This window comes from Hyperolius riggenbachi, chromosome 1, assembly GCF_040937935.1.
Source record: "Hyperolius riggenbachi isolate aHypRig1 chromosome 1, aHypRig1.pri, whole genome shotgun sequence".
Classification (NCBI taxonomy): domain Eukaryota; kingdom Metazoa; phylum Chordata; class Amphibia; order Anura; family Hyperoliidae; genus Hyperolius; species Hyperolius riggenbachi.
In genome coordinates, this window is record NC_090646.1 from 48,750,365 (window position 1) to 48,773,849 (window position 23,485).

General features: G+C 44.4%; 1 protein-coding gene across 1 annotated transcript in view; it reads left to right on the plus strand.

The window, feature by feature from the left end:
- Positions 1-23,485, plus strand: part of LOC137550344 (vomeronasal type-2 receptor 26-like) — an 87,007-nt gene that overhangs the window by 39,043 nt on the left and 24,479 nt on the right. Inside the window, exon 6 of the mRNA XM_068271265.1 lies at positions 18,674-18,797. Within this exon, the coding sequence (XP_068127366.1) occupies positions 18,674-18,797 (124 nt within the window). The remainder of the gene's footprint in view (positions 1-18,673; positions 18,798-23,485) is intronic.

The window sequence follows — 23,485 nt, forward strand, 5'->3', positions numbered from 1 at the left end:
TTAATGGCACAAGCCTCAAACCTGGTACAGTTGATCATTGCGTGACTGGGGTTTAAATTTACATAAGGGGGTGGAGCCACAAACAGTCAATATGATTTGTTTCATGTTAATGCAGGTTATTGATGCCAAAGACCGCAAAGCTCACAAACTTGGTCATTGAGTAATTGTGTGTTAGGGTTAGGGTTAGGAAAAGTGGGCGCAGCCAACACCAGCCAAATACATAATCGGGCAATGCCGGGACATCAGTAGGCAGAGACAAATACAAATTTCACTGAGAAAATGTAAACTGCAGCAATTCTTACACTGTTAATGGTAGGGTTCTAAAACTTTGCACAGTTGGTCACTGGGTGACTGAGATTAATATTCAGAAGAGTGGGTGGAGTCTACAAAGCCAATCAAAATCCACCTATTAATCTTTAAGGGGAATATTTAATTGATGCCATTCTTGCACTGTTAATGGCACAAGCATCTTGCACTGTTAATCACCTGTACCTGGTAGAGTTGGCCATTGGGTGATTGGGGTTCAAATTCAGAAAAGGGGTGGAGCCACAGCCAATCAGATTTATTTTATTTCAATGCAAATTATTGATGCCAAAGACCGCAAAGCTCACAAACTTGGTCATTAAGTAATTTTGTGTTAGGGTTAGAAAAAGTGAACGGAGCCAACACCAGCCAAATACATACCTGGGCAATGCCGAGTCTTCAGTGGGTGGAGACAAACACACATTTCACTGAGAAAATGTAAACTGCAGCCATTCTTACACTATTAATTGTAGGGTTCTAAAACTTTGCCCAGTTGGTCACTGGGTGACTGGGATTAATATTCAGAAAAGTGGGTGGAGCCTAAAAAACCCATCATAATTCACCTATTGATTTTCAAGGCAAATATTTAATTGCTGCCATTCTTGCACTGTTAATGGCACAAGCCTCAAACCTGGTACAGTTGATCATTGGGTGACTGGGGTTAAATATTTAGAAAAGGGGTGAGGCCACAAACAGCGAATCAGATGTGTTTCATTTCAATGAAAATTATTCATGCCAAAAACCACAAATCTCACAAACTTGGTAATTGACTATTGACAATTGTGTGTTAGGGTTAGAAAAAGTGGCCACAGCCAACAGCAGCCAAATACATACCCAGGAAACATTAGGACATCAGTGGATGGAAAAAAATACAAATTTCACTGCTAGAATGTAAACTGAAATTTGGCACACACATAGTACATTACCTGGAATAAAGTATAGGATACTTTTTATTCCCGTAACCAAAAAGGGGGCGGAGACAAATACAAATTTCACTGGAAAATGTAAACTTCAGCCATTCTTACACTGTTACACTGGAGGTGTGTTTAGCTTCTAAGGGTAGAATGGTTAATTTGCATATATTCAGCAGTGATGCACTGGGAGACATCTCAAGCTCACTCCAACCTGAATTATCGCAAATTTTTTCTGTTTTAAGAAAGCAAACTTTTGTTTTTCTTAAAGGATACCACAACTGAAATGTGACATAATGAGATAGACATGTGTATGTACAGTGCCTAGCACACAGATAACTATGCTGTGTTCCTTTTTTTCTTTCTCTGCCTGAAAGAGTTAAATATAAGGTATGTAAGTGGCTGACTCAGTCCTGACTCAGACAGGAAGTGACTACAGTGTGACCCTCACTGATCAGAAATTCCAACTATAAAACACTTTCCTAGCAGAAATTGGCTTCTGAGAGCAGTAAAGAGATAAAAAACGGGAATTTCTTATCAGTGAGGGTCACACTGTAGTCACTTCCTGTCTGAGTCAGGACTGAGTCAGCCACTTACATACCTGATATTTAACTCTTTCAGGCAGAGAAAGAAAAAAAGGAACACAGCATAGTGATTTGTGTGCTAGGCACTGTACATACACATGTCTATCTCATTAAGTCACATTTCAGTTGTGGTATCCTTTAACATCTTAGTAAGGGGGCTTTTAGGACCATTGTAGTCCCTTACACACTCCAATGAGTTCTGGGTCACCATGAGCTTACTGGTTAGTCTGTACCTCTTGGTGTTACAAGCCCTACTGCATAGAGCCAAATTAATCCATGCAATGCACTGATGAGGATCAAACAATCCTAAACAGTCTGAATGCATGTTGAATTATTATGGTTCTGTACAGATTAACAAACTGACACATCATTTCATTCCAGCAGTTCTGGAGAAGTGTTAGCTTTTAAGGGTAACAATGGTTAATTTGCATATATTTAACAGTGATGCACTGGGAGACATTTTAAGCTCACTCCAACCTGAATTATCGCAAATTCTTTCTGTTTTAAGAAAGCAAACTTTTGTTTTACTTTGTCAATGGCAGGTTTCTTAAACTTTGCACAGTTGGTGACTGGGATTAATATTCAGAAAAGTGGGTGGAGCCTACAAAAGCTAATCAAAATTCACCTATTGAATTTCAAAGGAGTGGAGCCACAGCCAATTAGATTTATTTCATTTCAATGCCAATTATTGATGCCAAAGACAGCAAAGCTCACAAACTAGGTCATCCTTGAGTAATTGTGTGTTAGGATTAGAAAAAGTGGGCAGAGGTAACACTAGCCAATTACATACCCGGGCAACGCCGGGCGACCAGCTAGTATTGAAATAAAATGTTTATGAATTTTTTGATACTTCATTTAAGTGTGGTGCTGTTCTTGTGAGTTTTCTGGTACTTTTGTAATTCATTTTTTGCTCCTAGCACACACTTTGGTTAGAGTGCATTGTTTTTTGTATCTCAAAATACCTATGTGAGCTGTGAATATTGTTCAGTATTATGAATGAGAATCTTTTCGCACAACCAAACACAGTCACTGATGTGTTTCATATACTTGCAGCAGGTATGTCTCTACAGTAGGGTTGGCCCTAATAGCCAATTATGACTATGGATAGCTATGCAATAATTGCCATAATTATAATTATCATCATAATCATAGTTACAAAAAGAAATTCAAATTATAATATGACTAGCCGACCCGCGGCGTAGCATACACCGCATAAGGGGGTAGAGGGCAGGAAGGGGGTATTGGGCACAGCGGCGGGGAGGGGGGTCAGACCCCCCTCACCTGGGTCCCCCATGTGCGCTCCCCCTCCAGCTTAACCTCAGCAGGACCCCCCTCACCTGGGTCCCCCATGTGCACTCCCCCTGCAGCTTAAGCTCAGCAGGACCCCCCTCCCTCAACTGGGTCCCCCATGTGCGCTCCCCCTCCAGCTTAAGCTCAGCAGCAGCTGCCACTATTAGTAAGTGGCAGCAGGTGGGGATGACTCACCTCTTCCACATTCCAGCGTGCGTTCCACTGTCTTCACTTCCTGCAATGCTACCCACTGTATTGGAGTAACTTGCCTTCTTAAAACAGAAGGAAATCTGCAATAATTCAGCTATAAGTGAACATTTGTGGTTACCCACAATGCACTGATACTAAATATCACACAAATTATCCCTTTTCACCCCTGGTAAGTCAAGCAAGCATTCAGAACCGCTGGTGTATAGCAAGCACATAGCTCTAAATGTTAAACAATCATATCAACCCCACATGTAGACTGCCTGTTTTGGACTTTTGATCCTCATCAGTACATGGCAGGGATTGCTATGGCTGTATGAGATAGGGCTTGGACCAGTACAACAGAGTAACCAAGCAGCTCAGGGTGACCTAAACCACTCGGAATGTATAGGGGGATAAAAAGGACCAAAAAGACCTCCTATTAAAAAAAACAAAGCTTTATTGTAATTTGCCTTCTTTAAACAGAAGGAAATCTGCAATAATTCAGCTATAAGTGAACATTTGTGGTTACCCACAATGCACTGTTACTAAATATGCAAATTATCCATTTTCACCCTTGGTAAGCCAAGCAAGCATCTAGAACTGCTGGTGTATTAGTGTTGTCCGGATCATGAACGATTCAGATCTTTGATCCGAATCCTTTTTGTGAGTCGAATCATCTGGATCATCACAGTGAACGATTCAGATCACAGTGGAAGAAACAGGAAGCGCAGCGAAGAGTTATGGCCTTTTTCCACTAGCCTGCGATTTGCGATCTGCTTCTGATCGCAAATCTCAAGGTACATTAAACTAATGGAAACTGCAGCAGCAATTTCCATTAGTGCGATCCGATTGCGATGCGGTTTTGGTCAAAGCGCAATCGTTGTCCTGCCGCGTTTTGTATGCGATTGAGCTGGACTATAATGAGTATAGTAGCTCAATCGCAATCGCAATCGCATGGTGGAAATTGAAACGCGATTGCGATCGCGATCGGAATCACGATCGCAATCGCGATCGCATTTCATAGTGGAAAAGAGCCCTATAGGGATGGAGTGAGAGAGGCAACTCCTCCCAGCTGAGATCACTGAGGGATCAGGTTACAGTCACCACAGGCAGCAGCTCTTGGTTACAAAGTTAACTAAAGTTAAAGTTAAAGTTAAGTTAACTTGTCTTGCATGCCAAATATTACTGCTGGCAATGTGTACTACTACTCACACACCAAATATCACTGCTGGCAATGTGTACTACTACTCACACACCAAATATCACTGCTGGCAATGTGTACTACTACTCACACACCAAATATCACTGCTGGCAATGTGTACTACTACTCACACACCAAATATCATTGCTGGCAATGTGTACTACTACTCACACACCACATATCTCTGCTGGCAATGTGTACTACTACTCACACACCAAATATCCCTGCTGGCAATGTGAACTACTACTCACACACCAAATATCATTGCTGGCAATGTGTACTACTAACTCACACACCCACTATCCGGCCCAGTGCACACCAAAAACGCTAGCAGATCTACAAAATGCTAGCGTTTTTTGGAGCAGATTTTCAGAGCAATTCTAGGCATGTTTAGAGACGTTTTCTAAACATGCCTAGCGGTTTTAGGAGCATTTTCGGGTAGCAGATTACACATATTGTTTTGGGCCCGTCCACACCTATAATCGCAAACCTTTGCGGGAGTGATTTTCCCGCAATTAACGCAGAAAAATCACTGGACACTGCGGCGGTTTTGGAGTGATCGCGATTAGCGTGCTTTGCACGCTAATCACAATCGCTAAACGCAAATCGCCGGCAAACTGCTGCATGAAAGGTGTTGGCAGTTATCGCTAACCCCAAACACAGAAGTGAAAACACTGCCATTTGCAACAATGTGTAGCGGTTTTTACTAAACTGCTAGTGGTTTGTCATGAGTGGCTTTAGCATATAGCATATATCTTTACATTTTACACAGTCATATCAAACCCACATGTGACAGCCTATTTCACTCTTTTGGTCCTCATCAGTACATAGCAGGGATCAATATGGCTTTATGAGATAGGGCTTGGACCAGAGGACAAAAAAGCCCTTCTACTAAAACAAAGCAAAGCTAGGTGTAATTTACCTTCTTAAAACAGAAACAAATCTGCAATAATTCAGCTATAAGTGAACATTTGTGATTACCCACAATGCACTGCTACTGAATATGCAAATTATCCCTCTTCGCCCTTGGTTTGATATGGCACTACTTCTTCTTGCTTAGACCAGCCCCTTCTTGCTTGGACCAGCCCTGGGGGCAGGGCGCTACTACTTCTTCTTGCAGGAAGGGTGAGGCACTTACTCTATTATATATATAGACTAGCCGACCCGCGGAGTAGCATACGCCACATAAGAGGGTAGAGGGCAGGAAGGGGTATTGGGCACAGCAGCGGGGAGGGGGGTTGGACCCCCCCTCAACTGGGTCCCCCATGTGTGCTCTACCTCCAGCTTAAGCTCAGCAGGAACCTCCCCCTCCTGCTTAAGCACAGTAGCAGCCACCACTATTAGTAAGAGGCAGTGGGCGGTGATGACTCACCTCTTCCATGTTCCATCGTGCGTTCCACTGTCGTCACTTCCTGCAATGCTGCACACTGTATTTGTGTAATTTGCCTTTTTAAAACAGAAGGAAATCTGCAATAATTCAGCTATAAGTGAACATTTGTGGTTACCCACAATGCACTGCTACTAAATATGCAAATTATTCATTTTCCCCCTTGGTAAACCAAGCAATCATCTAGAGCCGCTGGTGTATAGCAAGCATATAGCTTTAAATTTTACACAGTTATATCAAACCCACATGCAGACAGCCTGTTTCAGACTTTTGGTCCTCATCAGTACTTGGCAGGGATTGACACGGCTGTATGAGATAGAGCTTGGACCAGTTCACCAGAGTAACCAAGCAGCTCAGGCTGACCCAAACCACTCAGAATGTATAGGGGGATAAAAGGAACCAAAAAGACCTCCTACTAAAATAAAGCAAAGCTTGGTGTAATTTGCCTTACTAAAACAGAAGAAAATCTGCAATAATTCAGCTATAAGTGAACATTTGTGGTTACCCACAATGCACTGCTACTAAACATGCAAATAATTATTTTGCACCCTTAGTAAGACAAGCAAGCATCCAGAACCATTGGTGTATAGCAAGCCTATAGCTTTAAATTTTACACAGTCATATCAAACGCACATGTGACAGCATGTTTCAGACTTTTGGTCCTCATCTGTATTGGCAAGGATTGATATGGCTGTCTGAGATAGGGCTTGGACCAGTACAACAGAGTAACCAAGCAGCTCAGGGTGACCCAAACCACTAAGAATGTATAGGAGGATAAAAGAGACCAAAAATCCCTCCTACTAAAAAAAGCAAAGCTTGGTGTAATTTTCCTTCTTAAAATAGAAGCAAATCTGAAATAATTCAGCTATAAGTGAACATTTGTGGTTACCCACAATGCACTGCTACTGAATATGCAAATTATCCCTTTTTGCCCTTGGTTTAATATGACACTACTTCTTCTTCTTGCTTGGACCGGCCCTGGGGGCAGGGCGCTACTTCTTCTTCTTGCTTGAAGGTTGAGGTACTTACTATATTATATACTAGCTGATTGCCCGGCGTTGCCCGGGTATGTATTTGGCTGGTGTTGGCTCCGCCTAATTTTTCTAACCCTAACACACAATTACTCACTGACCAAGTTTGTGAGCTTTGCAGTCTTTGGTATCAATAATCTGCATTGAAATGAAACAAATCTGATTGGGTGTGAGTGGCTCCACCCCCTTTTCTGAATTTGAACCCCAGTCACCCAATAACCAACTGTACCAGGTTTGAGGCCTGTGCCATTAACAGTTCAAGAATGGTACCAATTAAATATTCCCCTTGAAAAGCAACAGGTGAAGTTTGATTCACTTTTGTAGGCTCCACCCACTTTTCTGAATATTAATCCCAGTCACCCAGTGACCAACTGTGCAAAGTTTAAAGACCCTGCCATTAACAGAATGGCTGCAGTTTACATTTTCCCAGTGAAATTTGTATTTGTCTCCACCCACTGATGACCCGGCGTTGCCTGGGTATGTATTTGACTGGTGTTGGCTCCGCCCACTTTCTAACCCTAACACACAAACACTCAATGACCAAGTTTGTGAGCTTTGGGGTCCTTGGCATCAATCATTTGTATATTCCCATAGAAATTAAACAAATCAGATAGGTTGTTTGTGGCTTCACCCCTCTATAGCATTTGAACCCCAGTCACCCAATGACCAACTGTAGCAGGTTTGAGGCATCTGCTATTAACAGTGTAAAAATGGCAGCAATTTAAATATTCCACTTGAAAATCAACAGGTGAATTTTGATTGGCTATTATAGGCTCCACCCACTTCCCTAAATATTAATCTCAGTCACTCAGTGACCATCTGGGCAAAGATTGGGAACCCTGAAATAAACAGTGTAAGAAGGGCTGCAGTTTACACTTTCCCAGTGAAATTTGTTTTTGGCTCCACCCACTTTTTGTAACCTGGACACAAAGTCACTACTCAATGCCCAAGTTTGTGAGTTTTTGGGTCCTTGGCATCAATAATTTGTATTTTCCCACGAAATGAAACAAATCTGATTCACTGTTTGTGGCTCTGTCCCCTTTTCTGAATTTGAACCTCAGTGACCCAATGACCAACTGTACCAGGTTTGAGGCTTGTGCCATTAACAGTGCAAGAATGGCAGCAATTGTAATATTCTCCTTGAAAAGTGACGTGATTTTTGATTGGCATTTTTAGGCTCCACCCACTTTTCTGAATATTAATCCCAGTCACCCTGTAACCAGCTATGCTAAGATTGAGAACCCTGCCATTAACAGTGAAGAAGGGCTGCAGTTTACAATTTCCCCGAAAAATCTGTTTTTAACTCCACCCACTTTTTGTAACCTTGACACACAGTCACTACTCAATGACCAAGTTTGTGAGCTTTTGGGTTCCCGGCATCAAAATTGTGCTAATGGAAGCAGTTTATCCAGCAAAGAAATCTGGCTGTTTTTGGCTCCGCCTCTTTACTGAATTTGAACCCCAAACACTTAACGACCGACTGTAGCAGGTTTGAGGCCTCTGCTATTAACAGTGTAAGAATGGCTGCAGTTTCAATATTCCCCTTGAAAATCGATAAGTGAATTTTGATTGGCTCTTGTAGGCTCCACCTACTTTTCCGAATATTAATCCTAGTCTCCCAGTGAGCAACTGTGTGAAGTTTGAGAACCCTGCCATTAACAGTGTAAGAAAAGCTGCAGTTTACATTTCCCCATGTACAAAGTTAGTTGTTTTTGGCTCCGCCCACTATTTCTAATCTTGTCATACAGTCACTTAATGACCAAGTTTATGAGCTTTGGGGTCTTTGGCATCAATAAGTTGCATTTTACCTTTGAAATTAAACAAATCTGATTGGCTGTTTTTGGCCCGCTCCCTTCAGAATTTAAACTCCAGTCTCCCAGTGACTGACTGTAGCAGATGTTAGGCCTCTGCCATTAAGAGTGCATGAATGGCAGCAATGTAAATATTCCCCTTGAAAATCAAAAGGTGAATTTTGATTGGCTGCTGTAGGCTCCACCCACTTTTCTGAATATTAGTCCCAGTCACCCAGTGGCCAACTGTGTCACGTTTGAGAACCCTGCCAATAACAGAATGGCTGAAATCAATCTAACAAATCTGATTGTCTGTTTGTGGCTCCACCCCTTTAGTGAATTTGGACCCCAGTCACCCAATGACTGACTGTATCAGGTTTGAGGCCTCTGCCACTAACAGTGTAAGAATGGTAGCAATGTGAATATTCCCCTTTGAAAATCAATAGGTACATTTTGATTGGCTGTTGTAGGCTCCACCCACATTTCTGAATATTCATCCTAGTCACCCAGTGGCCAATTGTGTAAAGTTTGGGAACCCTGCAATGTAAAAAAATGAAGTTGTTGGCACCGCCCACTTTTTCTAACCTTGACATACAGTCACTCAATTATCAAGTTTATCAGTTTTGGAATCCTTGGTATCAATACTTTGTATATTCCCATTGAAAAATAAACTAATCTGGCTGTTTGTGGCTCCGCCCCCTTCCTGAATTTTGACCCTAGTCACCCAGTGACCAACTCTACCAGGTTTGAGGCATCTGCTTTTACCAGTATAAGAGAATGGTAGCAGATGAGATATTCCCTTTGAAAATCAAAAGGTGAATTTTTATTGGCTGTTGTAGGCTCCACCCACCTTCCAAAATCTTAATCTGTCACCCAATGACCAACTGTGCAAAGTTTGAGAACCCTGCCATTAACGGTGTAAGAATGGCTGCAGTTTATATTTTCCCAGTAAAAGTTTTTTTGGCTCCACCCACTTTTTGTAACCTTGACACACAGTCACTCAATGACCAAGTTTGTGAGCTTTCAGGTTCCTGGAATCAAAAATGTGTGAATGGAAGCAGTTTATCCACCAAGGAAATCTGATTGGCTGTATGTGGCCACGTCCGTTTAGTGAATTTTAACCCCAGTCACCCAATGACCCACTGTAGCAAGTTTGAAGCCTCTGCCATTAACAGAGTGAGAATAGCAGCAGTTTAAATATTCCCCTTGAAAATCAATAGGTGAATTTTGATTGGCTGTTCTAGGCTCCACCCATTTTCTTGAATCTTAATCACATTCACCCAGTGACCAAGTGTGGCAAGTTTGAGAACCCTGCGATTAACAGTGTAAGAATGGCTGCAGTTTACATTTTCCCATTTAAAATGAACGGCTGAAATTTGATTGGCTGTTTTATGCTCCGCCCACTTTTCCTGGATTTGTAACCTCGGTCACCAAGTGACCAACTGTGCCAAGTGTGGGGGCTCTGGCTTGATTACTGTGAGAATGGCAGGCTTTTACATTTTTTCCATTGACTTGAATGGGTGGAATCTGATTTGCTGTTTGTAGCTCCGCCCAGGTGTGCAGGGGGGCCGCGAGACCCCCAGAACATATCATCCCAGGTAGTAAGGGATCTGTGTACCAAGTTTCGTTCAAATCGGTCAAGCCGTTTTCGCGTGATCGCGGCACATACACACACACACACACACATACACACACACACACACACACACACACATACATCCGATTTTATATATATAGATTTATAAAGGGTTTTTCTTCTATAGTTTCACCCCTCACGGATCTCACCAAGAAGGGGGCGGACAACTGGTCATCGGAGGCACAGGCCGCATTCTCCTCACTCAAGCAGTTGTTTTGTTCCACCCCCATCTTGAGGCATGTGGATGTGTCCCTTCCTTTCGTGGTAGAAGTGGATGCTTCAGAAATTGGAGTGGGGGCTGTATTATCTTAGCATGCGGGGCAGATTGCATTCTTGCGCCTATTTTTCTAAGAAATTTTCTTCCGCTGAGAAAAACTATGATATTGGGAATCGCGAGCTGTTGGCCATTAAGCTTGCATTCCAAGAATGGCATCACTGGCTTGAGGGGGCTGAGCACACGATAACAGTATATACAGATCATAAAATCTTAGAGTATATCGACGGGGCCAAAAGTCTTACCCCCAGACAGGCTCGGTGGTCACTATTTTTTACGCGGTTCAGATTTGTAATCACCTGCAGGCCGGGTAGCAAAAATGTGAAGGCAGACGCGCTGTCAAGATGTTTTGAACCTGAGTCTGTGCAGTCACTCACTCCAGTCGGAATTCTTCCTGAAAGAATAGTTATTGCAACCATGGGGCTTCAAGTTGGGCCGACTGCCAGTATAAGTTCTTCCTTGATGGACAGTGGGGGACAAATGGTGGATTGGAAAGTCAGTCCAGCAGACATACTCTGGGCTCTGCCAGCCAGGTCTAGAAAGTCAAGATTTTTTTCTGCCTTTCGTTCTGGCTCATTGGAGCAGGGACCTTCCTCTCCTTCCCTCCCCGAGAAAGCTGGGGTGAGCAGGTTGGGGGAGAAAGCCTGGGGTTTGTGTCCGAGTCCACGTCTAGAAGGGGAGTACTGTAACGATCGGTGGTTTGGCAGCTGTGGACAAGCAGGGTATGTCTGCAACTGCCTCTCTTTCCTGCAGTCAAGCTTTGTTTCTCCTCTCAGCATCTAGCACGCCGAGAGCCGTGCTGTCCCCAGCTCATAGAGTTTCTGTCTCGCGCGGGCGTGCGCGGAGACAGGACCTTTATGCGAGCAGAAGGCGTGTCAGCTGACCTGCCGGTCGGCTGACGTCACTGGTGACTCTCGCCGTTCGTATTGGCTGGTTCCGAGGTGGAAGTGGCTGGAAACGTGTCTCCGCTTCTTAAAGAGGAACTGTAACATAAAAACATCCCCTGGGGGGTACTCACCTCGGGTGGGGGAAGCCTCCGGATCCTAATGAGGCTTCCCACGCCGTCCTCCATCCGTCAGGGGTCTCGCTGCAGCCCTCCGTGGAGTCCGGGCAGCGGTGACGTCATTATTTACCTTCCTGGCTCCTGCGCAGGCGCTCTGACGGCTGTCGGCTCCGAACTACACGGAAATACCCGATCGCCGTCGGGTCCGCTCTACTGCGCAGGCGCAAGTTTCCTGCGCCTGCGCAGTAGAGCGGACCCGAATGAGATCGGGTATTTCCGTGTAGTTCGGAATGGAAAGCCGCCACAGCGCCCCCGCTGGAGCCAGCAAAGGTAAATATTGAAATGACAGTCGGCACAGTCGCCGGCTGTTCGGAGGGCTGCGGAGAGACCCCCGTGGGACAGAGGACGGCGTGGGAAGCCTCATTAGGATCCGGAGGCTTCCCCCACCCGAGGTGAGTACCCCCCAGGGGATGTTTTGAATGTTACAGAGTCTCTTTAAGCCTCCAGTCTTCATTCATTCGCTGTCTGCTGTCGTGAATACTTTGTGTTAGCGCTCAGACCTTAGACTAGTTCCAGGTGTTGAAACCAAGGACTTCACACCAAGACTAGGATTATTGTTACATTGTTTTGATTACCTGTGTATGATTCTGGCTAGACGTCTGACTTTGCTTTCTGCTTAACGATTCTGTACTTCTGCCTATCTGACTAGTTGCTGAACCTCTGCCTGATTACTCGTTATTCTTCTGCCTCATGATTCTGTACTGATACTTACCTCTCTGTTGCCGAACCTTGCCTGTCTGACCACTCTACTCACCAGTGGGCCCTCGCCACTGGGGGGTGTTATTTACTCACCAGCTTCTCTGGTGAGGTGATTCCTTATTGCTCAGTTAGTGACTGATAGCAAATTTCCAGCTCCACTGGAAAGGTCTGATCAAGTCTATACAGTCACCTTTTTTACTAGTACCTTGCCAGCTCCTCTGGTGAGAACTAGTCTGTATATTTCTGTATTCTTTGTTAGTACCTTTTCCAGCCCCTCTGGAGAGGTCTGTTCTATTCTCTACAGTCAGTGTACTGATAGTACCTAACCAGCTCCTCTGGAAAGGTCTCGCACAGCTATTAAAGTTACGGTTGCACCAAAACACTACTCTCACAGTATCCTTGCCAGCTATACTTGTATTATTGGTGATTCTGCAGATCACCACATAATCAGGTATAGTGTCTGCATTATTGATGATACTGCAGATCACCTAATAATCAGACGTCTGAGTTGCAGCATCCAACCGTTACAACATTGTTCGGGTATGTATTTGGCTGGTGTTGGCTCCGCCTACTTTTTCTAACCCTAACACACAATTACTCAATGACCAACTTTTGCTCTTTGCAGTCTTTGGCATCAATAATTTGCATTGAGATTAAACAAATCTGATTGGCTGTTTGTTGCTCCACCCCTTTGTCTAAATTTGAACCTCAGTCACCCAGTGACCAACTGTACCAGGTTTAAGGCTTGTGCCATTTCCAGTGCAAGAATGGCAGCAATTACATATTTCCCTTGAGAATCAATAGGTGAATTTTGATTGTATTTTGTAGGCTCCACCCACTTTACTGAATATTAATCCCAGCCACCTAGTGACCAATTGTGCAAAGTTTGAGAACCCTACCATTACCAGTGTAAGAATGGCTGCAGGTTACATTTTCTAAGTGAAATGTCTATTTGTCTCTGCCCACTGATGACCCGGTATTGCCCGATTATGTATTTGGCTGGTGTTGGCTGTGCCCACTTTTCCTAACCTTAACACACAATTACTCAGCTACTCAATGACCAAGTTTGTGAGCTTTGCGGTTTTTGGCATCCATAACCATTAAAATGAAACAAATAAGATTGTTTGTGGCTCCACCCCTTTTTATCAATTTAAACCCCAGTCACCCAATGATCAACTGTACCAGGTTTGAGGCTTGTGCCATTAACAGTGCAAGAATGGCAGCAACAAAATATTCCCCTGAAAAATCAATAGGTAATTTTTGATTGGCTTTTGTAGGCTCCACCCACTTTTCTGAATATTAATCCCAGTCACACAGTAATTAACTGTGTAAAGTTTGAGAACCCTACAATTAATAGTGTAAGAATGGCTGCAGTTTACATTTTTCCAGTAGAATTAGTATTTGTCTCCAACCACTTTTGACCCCGTATTTCCCGCTTATGTATTTGGCTGGTGTTGGCTGTGCACACTTTTTTAACCCTCACACACAATTAATCAATTACTCAATTACCAAGTTTATGAGCTTTGTGGTGTTTGGTGTCAATAATTTGCATTGGAATGAAACAAATCTAATTGGCTGTTTGTGGCTCCACCCCCTTTCTCAAAATTGAACCCCAGTCACCCAATGATCAACTGTACCAGGTTTGAGGCTTGTGCCATTAACAGTGCAAGAATGGCAGCAATGTAAATATTCCCCTTGAAAATCAATAGGTGAATTATGATTGGCTTTTGTAGACTCCACCCACTTTTCTGAATATTAATCCCAGTCGCCCAGTAACCAACTGTGCAAAGTTTGAGAATCCTACCATTAACAGTGTAAGAATGGTGGCTGTTTACATTTTCTCAGTGAAATCTGTATTTGTCTCCACCCCATTTTTGGTTATGGGAATAAAAAGTATCCTATACTTTATTCCAGGTAGTGTACTATGTGTGTGCCAAATCTCATTCAAATCCGTTCAGCCATTTTTGTGTGATCGAGTAACAAACATCCAAACGTCCAAACATCCAAACATCCAAACTTTCCCATTTATTATATTAGTAGGATGGGAAAGTTCGGATGTTTGGATGTTTGTTACTCGATCATGCAAAAATGGCTGAATGGATTTGAATGAAATTTGGCACACACATAGTAAATTACCTGGAATAAAGTATAGGATACTTTTTATTCCCATAACCAAAAAGTAGGCAGAGACAAATCCAAATTTCACTGGTAAAATGTAAACAGCAGCCATTCTTACACTGTTAATGGTAGGGTTCTCAAACTTTGCACAGTTGGTTACTGGGTGACTGGGATTAATATTCAGAAAAGTGGGTGGAGCCTTCAAAAGCTAATCAAAAATTACCTATTGATTTTCAAGGGGAATATTTACTTTGCATAAAAATTATATTAGAAAGATAACGTACAAGAAAATTACAAACATGTAAGGCTGGTATTGCCTGTCAACATCAGCAGCTATTGGCACAATGGTTATACAAAATATACATAGATTATAACAGGTTCACACAAGCAAAAGATATGGTATATATGCTAAGCCCATAAATCGAAGCAATGATACAAGCTGCATGTATGTAAGTAAAGGACTAGCAATATCAACAATGTCCAAGTGAAACCTCGCTCATAAATCCAAAAGCCCTGACAGCGCTGTTTCGTATACCTTTTTCAAAGGGTTCTGGATATCAGGATCAGGCTGCTGTAGATGATACCGGCATATGGCGTTGTTTAAATAATCCCTAAAGCCCTCAATTGCCGGACTGGACACCGGGGGCCGGCCTCTGACGCGTCTGACATTACGCGGCGTCATCGCCGCGGCGTCATTGTGTCACTTCCGGTCGCACGGAGCTCGGTGACATGCCGCCAACCACCAGGGGAAGGGAATACCAACCCCAAAATGGCCGCCGCGCATGCGCACACCGGGCACTCGCCGCCGGGAGACTTCTGCACAAAATAATGAAACATAGCAAAGAGGCAGTGCTGGAAGTCGCAGTAGACCAGTGTTGGTTTATCATGGAAGGCGGTGTCCAGTGGCGAGGGGCGGATTATGTTAGTCTAAAGCAAAAGACAAAGAAATTAAAATTAAAAAACTGCCATTAAATGCAAACTAGCCTGAAAATAGAAAATGTTCATTAAAACAGGGTAATATATTTTAAAACTGTATATAGCCAGACGGACGACGGGCATGGAACAGGAATGCAAACGCCCACATCATTGGAGGAATGAGCAGGTTTGCAAATATCCGCTCCTCTTAAAGGAACAGTAAGATGGGACATAAGAGAAAATAGCGCAAGTGTCATAGACAGACCCAGAGAATCGCCGCATAGAAACTGAATGAAAGCAGAGGGTTAACACAAGGGAATTAAGAGCAAGAAGCGTCAGCAACTGAGTGGAAAACCCAATGCAGCCACACGGAACCAGAGGCGACAGATCTGAGAATGCCCACAAAAGTTGCCTAGGGAAGAATAAATCAACAAATGAAGGGTGTGAGACTCACATCCTCATTCATGCCAAATGGAAATTTAGTTTTAAGTTTATAAATCCAAAATAGTTCTCGTTGAAGTAGTTTTAACTCTATATCCCCACCCCTTGCCGATGGACGCACTAATTCAATGACCCTGAATCTGAGTTGGGACACGTTGTGCCCTGCCTCCATAAAGTGTTTAGCAAGAGGGGAATCCACATTGTAGCAACGGATGTTGCTACCATGTTCATTAATGCGCGTTCTTATATCTCGTGTAGTCTGGCCCACATACAGTTTACCACAAGGGCAAATGAGACAGTAGACAACGTTTTTACTTGAGCAATTGGAAAAATCATTGAGTGCAATAGACTGGCCACTTTGTGGATGAGGGAACGAATTCCCTCGACTCACGTAGCCACATTGGGCACAATTTCCGCATGGGAACATCCCCTGCGGAGGGGGAAGATTAGTAAGCCAATTACCTGCAGTTGCTGACAGTTGTCTATTGCTCCTGGCATGTACCAGAGAATCCCGTAGACTTTTTGACCGACGGAAGGCACACATTGGTGGTTCTTGAAATACATTGGCGATTGTTGGGTCGCTGCTGAGAACATGCCAGTGTTTCTTGACAGTTTTTTGGGCCTGTAAAGAAAGAGGCGAATATGTTAATACCATTGGAATCCTGTTGCGATTAGTACGAAGCTGGTGAGATAACAGATCAGAACGATTTTTTGCAGCTGCTTTGGTCAAGGCCTGGTTAAGATGATTTACATCATAACCTCGAGCAACAAAGTTATCAAGCATCTTTTGTGCCTCCTTATAGAAAACCGCGTCTGTAGACGCGGATGAAAGCTGCCTGTGGAGATGTAGGTATTTCGGTCAGTTGGTTTACGATAGGGAGTTGTCTGAATCCTACCATTCTGGAGTTGGACCAGGACATCGAGAAAGTGTACCTCGGTCTGACTATAGTCAAGGCTGAAGCTAATCGTCGGGAAGCAATTGTCCAGGGCATTTTGAAAAGAAAGCAAAGTGGACTCAGTCCCTGACCAGGTGAAAAAAATGTCATCGATATACCTCAGCCAGCATAAAGACTGGCTGAGGTACAGCAGATGACAATAAACAAACACCTCCTCGAAATGTTCCATAAACAGGTTGGCATATCCGGGAGCTACATTGCTCCCCATTGCCGTACCTTGTAACTATTGGAAGAACTGTCCCTCAAAGGAAAAATAATTCCTCTGTAGGACAATTTGAAGCAGTGAGAGAAGAAACTAAGACAGGCTCGGTTGGAGGCACATTTTCTCAAAATTAGACCAAATGATCTCAATACCAGCTGCATGAGGGATTGAAGTGTAAAGACTAGTGACGTCCATAGTGCAAAGAAAAACTGGGGAAGAGAAAAAGCCAAAGTTAGTGACTTTAGAAAGAAAATCAGTGGTGTCAAGCAGAAAAGAACGCATGAGAGAAACCCTAGGACGTAAGACCTGGTCAAGAAGAATTGCCAACGGTAAGAAAACAGAGTTAGTACCTGCCACTATAGGTCTCCCAGGTGGGTTCACCAGTGATTTTTGAATCTTGGGTAAAACATAAAACAGAGGAATAAGAGGAAACGGTGTGATGAGAAAATCAGAAAGTTGTTTGGAAATGAGGCCTACCTCAAGAGCTTGTATAACGAGGCTGTCAATAATATCCTTAATTGCAGTAGTGGGGTCACCTGTAAGTTTAAGGTACACATTAGAATCCCTCAACTGTCTTTGAACTTCCTGTCTATAAGTACTTGAATCCATGACAACGATTGCTCCACCCTTGTCAGCCGGCTTAATCACTAATTGGGAATTGTCCCTCAGTGTCTGGAGAGACTGTTTTTCTGAGAGTGACAAGTTCCGATGCGGTGTGAAACTAGGCCAGCGGACAAGGGAGAGATCTCGCTGAACCAAATCGACAAATGTATCGATTGCATGCGATGAATTTGGGGGGATCCACTTACTTTTGGCTCTGCATTTAGTGAGATCCACCTCTGGGGGGAACAGATTGATAGGAGGGTTCTGGGAGGTAACCATATTGGAAGGATTACTGAAGAAAGCCTTAATGCGTAAAGTCCTATAAAAATTGAATAAATCCCAATCAAGTTCAAGTGCCGAGCCCGGATGTGTGGGAACAAATCCCAACCCCCAGGTCAGTACCTTTTTCTCCGTAGCAGTGAGAATATGTGAGGAGAGGTTGACTATTAGTTCCTCCCTTGTGTCTGGCTCCTGGTTACTCTGGTGTCTTTTGGGGCCCCTTCTGCCCCTCCTCGTCCTCTTCCTCTTCCTCCCCTGCCCCGGGGGTGGTTGCCTAAAAAAGCTCCCGATGAACCAGAGGATCCTTCCCCTGAATTCTGATCTGAGGGAGGATTTCCTTGAGGGGTTAGGGTACGGCGTCTAGGACGTTTATCGTTTCGCCAACTATAGACGCAGTCCTCCTGATAGTCCAAGGTGTCTCTTCTAAATTTGTCTAGTTTTTTGGTAAGGACCTCTTTTTTGTAGTTGTCAAGGGAAACGCTTCTTGCTCTTAATTCCCTTGTGTTAACCCTCTGCTTTCATTCGGTTTCTATGAGGCGATTCTCTGGGTCTGTCTATGACACTTGCGCTATTTTCTGTTATGTCCCATCTTACTGTTCCTTTAAGAGGAGCGGATATTTGCAAACCTGCTCATTCCTCCAATGATGTGGGCGTTTGTATTCCTGTTCCATGCCCGTCGTCCGTCTGGCTATATACAGTTTTAAAATATATTACCCTGTTTTAACGAACATTTTCTATTTTCAGGCTAGTTTGTATTCAATGGCAGTTTTTTAATTTTAATTTTTTTGTCTTTTGCTTTAGACTAACATAATCCGCCCCTCGCCGCTGGACACCGCCTTCCATGATAAACCAACACTGGTCTACTGCGACTTCCAGCACCGCCTCTTTGCTATGTTTCATTATTTTGTGCAGAAGTCTCCCGGCAGTGAGTGCCCGGTGCGCGCATGCGCGGCGGCCATTTTGGGGTTGGTATTCCCTTCCCCTGGTGGTTGGCGGCATGTCACCAAGCTCCGTGCAACCGGAAGTGACGCGATGACGCCGCGGCGATTACGACGCGTGACGTCAGACGCGTCAGGGGCCGGCCCCTGGTGTCCAGTCCGGCAATTGAGGGCTTTAGGGATTATTTAAACAACGCCCTATGCCGGTATCATCTACAGCAGCCTGATCCTGATATCCAGAACCCTTTGAAAAAGGTATACGAAACAGCGCTGTCAGGGCTTTTGGATTTATGAGCGAAGTTTCACTTGGACATTGTTGATATTGCTAGTCCTTTGCTAGTCCTTTACTTACATACATGCAGCTTGTATCATTGCTTCGATTTATGGGCTTAGCATATATACCATATCTTTTGCTTGTGTGAACCTGTTATAATCTATGTATATTTTGTATAACCATTGTGCCAATAGCTGCTGATGTTGACAGGCAATACCGGCCTTACATGTTTGTAATTTTCTTGTACTTTACCTTTCTAATACAATTTTGAGCAAACTATTACTTGGTGTGCGGATCATTTTATATTGATTTTGCTACTTATGGTTGTGGTCTAATCCACGATCCAGCACCCATGTTAGCTTCATAAAAGATTTATTGCTATCTTGTGCAAATTTGTGCATCAGGTGTGCAGACCTCTTTTTTTGATTGAATATTTACATTGCTGCCATTCTTGCACTGTTAATGGCACAAGCCTCAAATCTGGTACAGTTCATCATTGGGTGACTGGGGTTTAACCACTTGCCGACCGCCTACTTCATATTGGCGGCGGCAAAGTGGCAACCCCAGGACCACGTAACGCAGATTGGCGTCAGGTCCTGGGGCACTCTCTGGCCGGGGATCGCGCGCTGGGATGCGCGCGCATCCGCCGGCAATAGGCTCCGCCCACCCGCGACGTCAACCCGCCGGCCAATCGGAAGTGCCGGCGGGTTGTTAACCCGACGATCGCTGGATAGGAAGCGTATAATACGCTTTGTAATGTTTACAAAGCGTATTATACAGGCTGCCTCCTGCCCTGGTGGTCCCAGTGTCCGAGGGACCACCAGGGCAGGCTGCAGCCACCCTAGTCTGCACCCAAACACACTGATCTGCCCCCCCCCTGCCCCCTGATCGCCCACAGTACCCCTCAGACCCCCCCCGGCCCACCCCCCAGACCACCGTTTGCACACAATCACCCCCCCTAATCACCCATCAATCACTCCCTGTCACTATCTGTCAACGCTATTTTTTTTTTTAGTCCCTAAACTGCCCCCTGCTCCCTCCTGATCACCTCCCCACCCCTCAGATTCTCCCCAGACCCCCCCAGACCCTCCCCCCTGTGTACTGTATGCATCTATCCCCCCTGATCACCTGTCAATCACCTGTCAATCACCTGTCAATCACCCGTCAATCACCCCCTGTCACTGCCACCCATCAATCAGCCCCTAACCTGCCCCTTGCGGGCAATCTGATCACCCACCCACACCAATAGATCGCCCGCAGATCCGACATCAGATAACCTCCCAAATCCATTGTTTACATCTATTCTCTCCTCTAAACACCCACTAATTACCCATCAATCACCCATCAATCACCCCCTATCACCACCTGTCACTTTTACCCATCAGATTAGACCCTTGCGGGCACCCAATCACCCGCCCACACGCTCAGATTGCCCTCAAACCCCCCCTTATCGATTCGCCAGTGCATTATTTACATCCGTTCTTCCCTGTAATAACCCACTGATCACCTGTCCATCACCCCCTGTCACTGCCACCCATCAATCACCCCCTGTCACTGCCACCCATCAATCAGCCCCTAACCTGCCCCTTGCGGGCAATCTGATCACCCACCCACACCAACAGATCGCCCGCAGATCCGACATCAGATCACCTCCCAAATCCATTGTTTACATCTATTCTCTCCTCTAAACACCCACTAATTACCCATCAATCACCCATCAATCACCCCCTATCACCACCTGTCACTGTTACCCATCAGATTAGACCCTTGCGGGCACCCAATCACCCGCCCACACGCTCAGATTGCCCTCAGACCCCCGCCTTATCAATTCGCCAGTGCAATATTTACATCTGTTATTCCCTGTAATAACCCACTGATCACCTGTCAATTACCCATCAATCACCCCGTGTCACTGCCACCCATCAATCACCCCCTGTCACTGCCACCCATCAATCAGCCTCTAACCTGCCCCTTGCGGGCAATCTGATCACCCACCCACACCAATAGATCGCCCGCAGATCCGACATCAGATCACCTCCCAAGTGCAGTGTTTACATCTCTTCTCTCCTCTAAACACCCACTAATTACCCATCAATCACCCCCTATCACCACCTGTCACTGTTACCCATCAGATTAGACCCTAATCTGCCCCTTGCGGGCACCCAATCACCCGCCCACACCTCAGAACGCCCTCAGACCCCAGCCCTGATCACCTCGCTAGTGCATTGCTTGCATCTATTTCCCCCCTCTAATCACACCTTGAGACACCCATAAATCACCTCCTGTCACCCCCTAGCACACCTACCCATCAGATCAGGCCCTAATTTGCCCCGTGTGGGCTCCTGATCACTCGGCCAAACCCTCAGATCCCCCTCAGACCCCCTTCCGATCACCTCCCCAGTGCATTGATTGCATCTATTTTCCCCTCTAACCGCCCCCTGAGACACCCATCAATCACCTCCTGTCACCCCCCTAGCACTCCTATCCATCAGATCAGGCCCAATACATCCTGTCATCTAAGAGGCCACCCTGCTTATGACCGTTTCCACAAAATTTGCCCCCTCATAGACCACCTGTCATCAAAATTTGCAGATGCTTATACCCCTGAACAGTCATTTTGAGAAATTTGGTTTCCAGACTACTCACAGTTTTGGGCCCGTAAAATGCCAGGGCAGTATAGGAACCCCACAAGTGACCCCATTTTAGAAAGAAGACACCCCAAGGTATTCTGTTAGGTGTATGATGAGTTCATAGAAGATTTTATTTTTTGTCAAAAGTTAGCGGAAATTGGATTTTTATTGTTTTTTTCACAAAGTGTCATTTTTCACTAACTTGTGACAAAAAATAAAATCTTCTATGAACTCACCATACCCCTAACGGAATACCTTGGGGTGTCTTCTTTCTAAAATGGGGTCACTTGTGGGGTTCCTATACTGCCCTGGCATTTTAGGGGCCCTAAACCGTGAGGAGTAGTCTAGAATCCAAATGCCTCAAAATGACCTGTGAATAGGACGTTAGGCCCCTTAGCGCACCTAGGTTGCAAAAAAGTGTCACACATGTGGTATCGCCGTACATAGAAGAAGTAGTATAATGTGTTTTGGGGTGTATTTTTATACATACCCATGCTGGGTGGGAGAAATCTCTCTGTAAATGGACAATTGTGTGTAAAAAAAATCAAATAATTGTCATTTACAGAGATATTTCTCCCACCTAGCATCTGTATGTGTAAAAATACACCCCAAAACACATTATACTACTTCTCCTGAGTACGGCGGTACCACATGTGTGGCACTTTTTTGCACCCTAAGTGCGCTAAGGGGCCCAAAGTCCAATGAGTACCTTTAGGATTTCACAGGTCATTTTGCGACATTTGGTTTCAAGACTACTCCTCACGGTTTAGGGCCCCTAAAATGCCAGGGCAGTATAGGAACCCCACAAATGACCCCATTTTAGAAAGAAGACACCCCAAGGTATTTCGTTAGGAGTATGGTGAGTTCATAGAAGATTTTATTTTTGTCACAAGTTAGCGGAAAATGACACTTTGTGAAAAAAACAATTAAAATCAATTTCCGCTAACTTGTGACAAAAAAAAAAAATCTTCTAAGAACTCACCATACTCCTAATGGAATACCTTGGGGTGTCTTCTTTCTAAAATGGGGTAATTTGTGGGATTCCTATACTGTCCTGGCATTTTAGGGGCCCTAAACCGTGAGGAGCAGTCTTGAAACGAAATTTCTCAAAATGACCTGTGAAATCCTAAAGGTACTCATTGGACTTTGGGCCCCTTAGCGCAGTTAGGGTGCAAAAAAGTGCCACACATGTGGTATCGCCGTACTCAGGAGAAGTAGTATAATGTGTTTTGGGGTGTATTTTTCCACATACCCATGCTGAGTGGGAGAAATATCTCTATAAATTGACAATTGTGTGTAAAAAAAATAAAAAAATTGTCATTTACGGAGATATTTCTCCCACCCAGCATGGGTATGTGTAAAAATACACCCCAAAACACATTATACTACTTCTCCTGAGTACGGCAATACCACATGTGTGGCACTTTTTTGCAGCCTAACTGCGCTAAGGGGCCCAAAGTCCAATGAGCATCTTTAGGCTTTACAGGGGTGCTTACAATTAGGCACCCCCCAAAATGCCAGGACAGTGAACACACCCCACAAATGACCCCATTTTGGAAAGTAGACACTTCAAGGTATTCAGAGAGAAGCATAGTGAGTCCGTGGCAGATTTCATTTTTTTTGTCGCAAGTTAGAAGAAATGGAAACTTTTTTTTTTTTTTCCTGTCACAAAGTGTCATTTTCCGCTAACTTGTGACAAAAAATAAAATCTTCAATGAACTCACCATGCCTCTCACTGAATACTTTGGGATGTCTTCTTTCCAAAATGGGG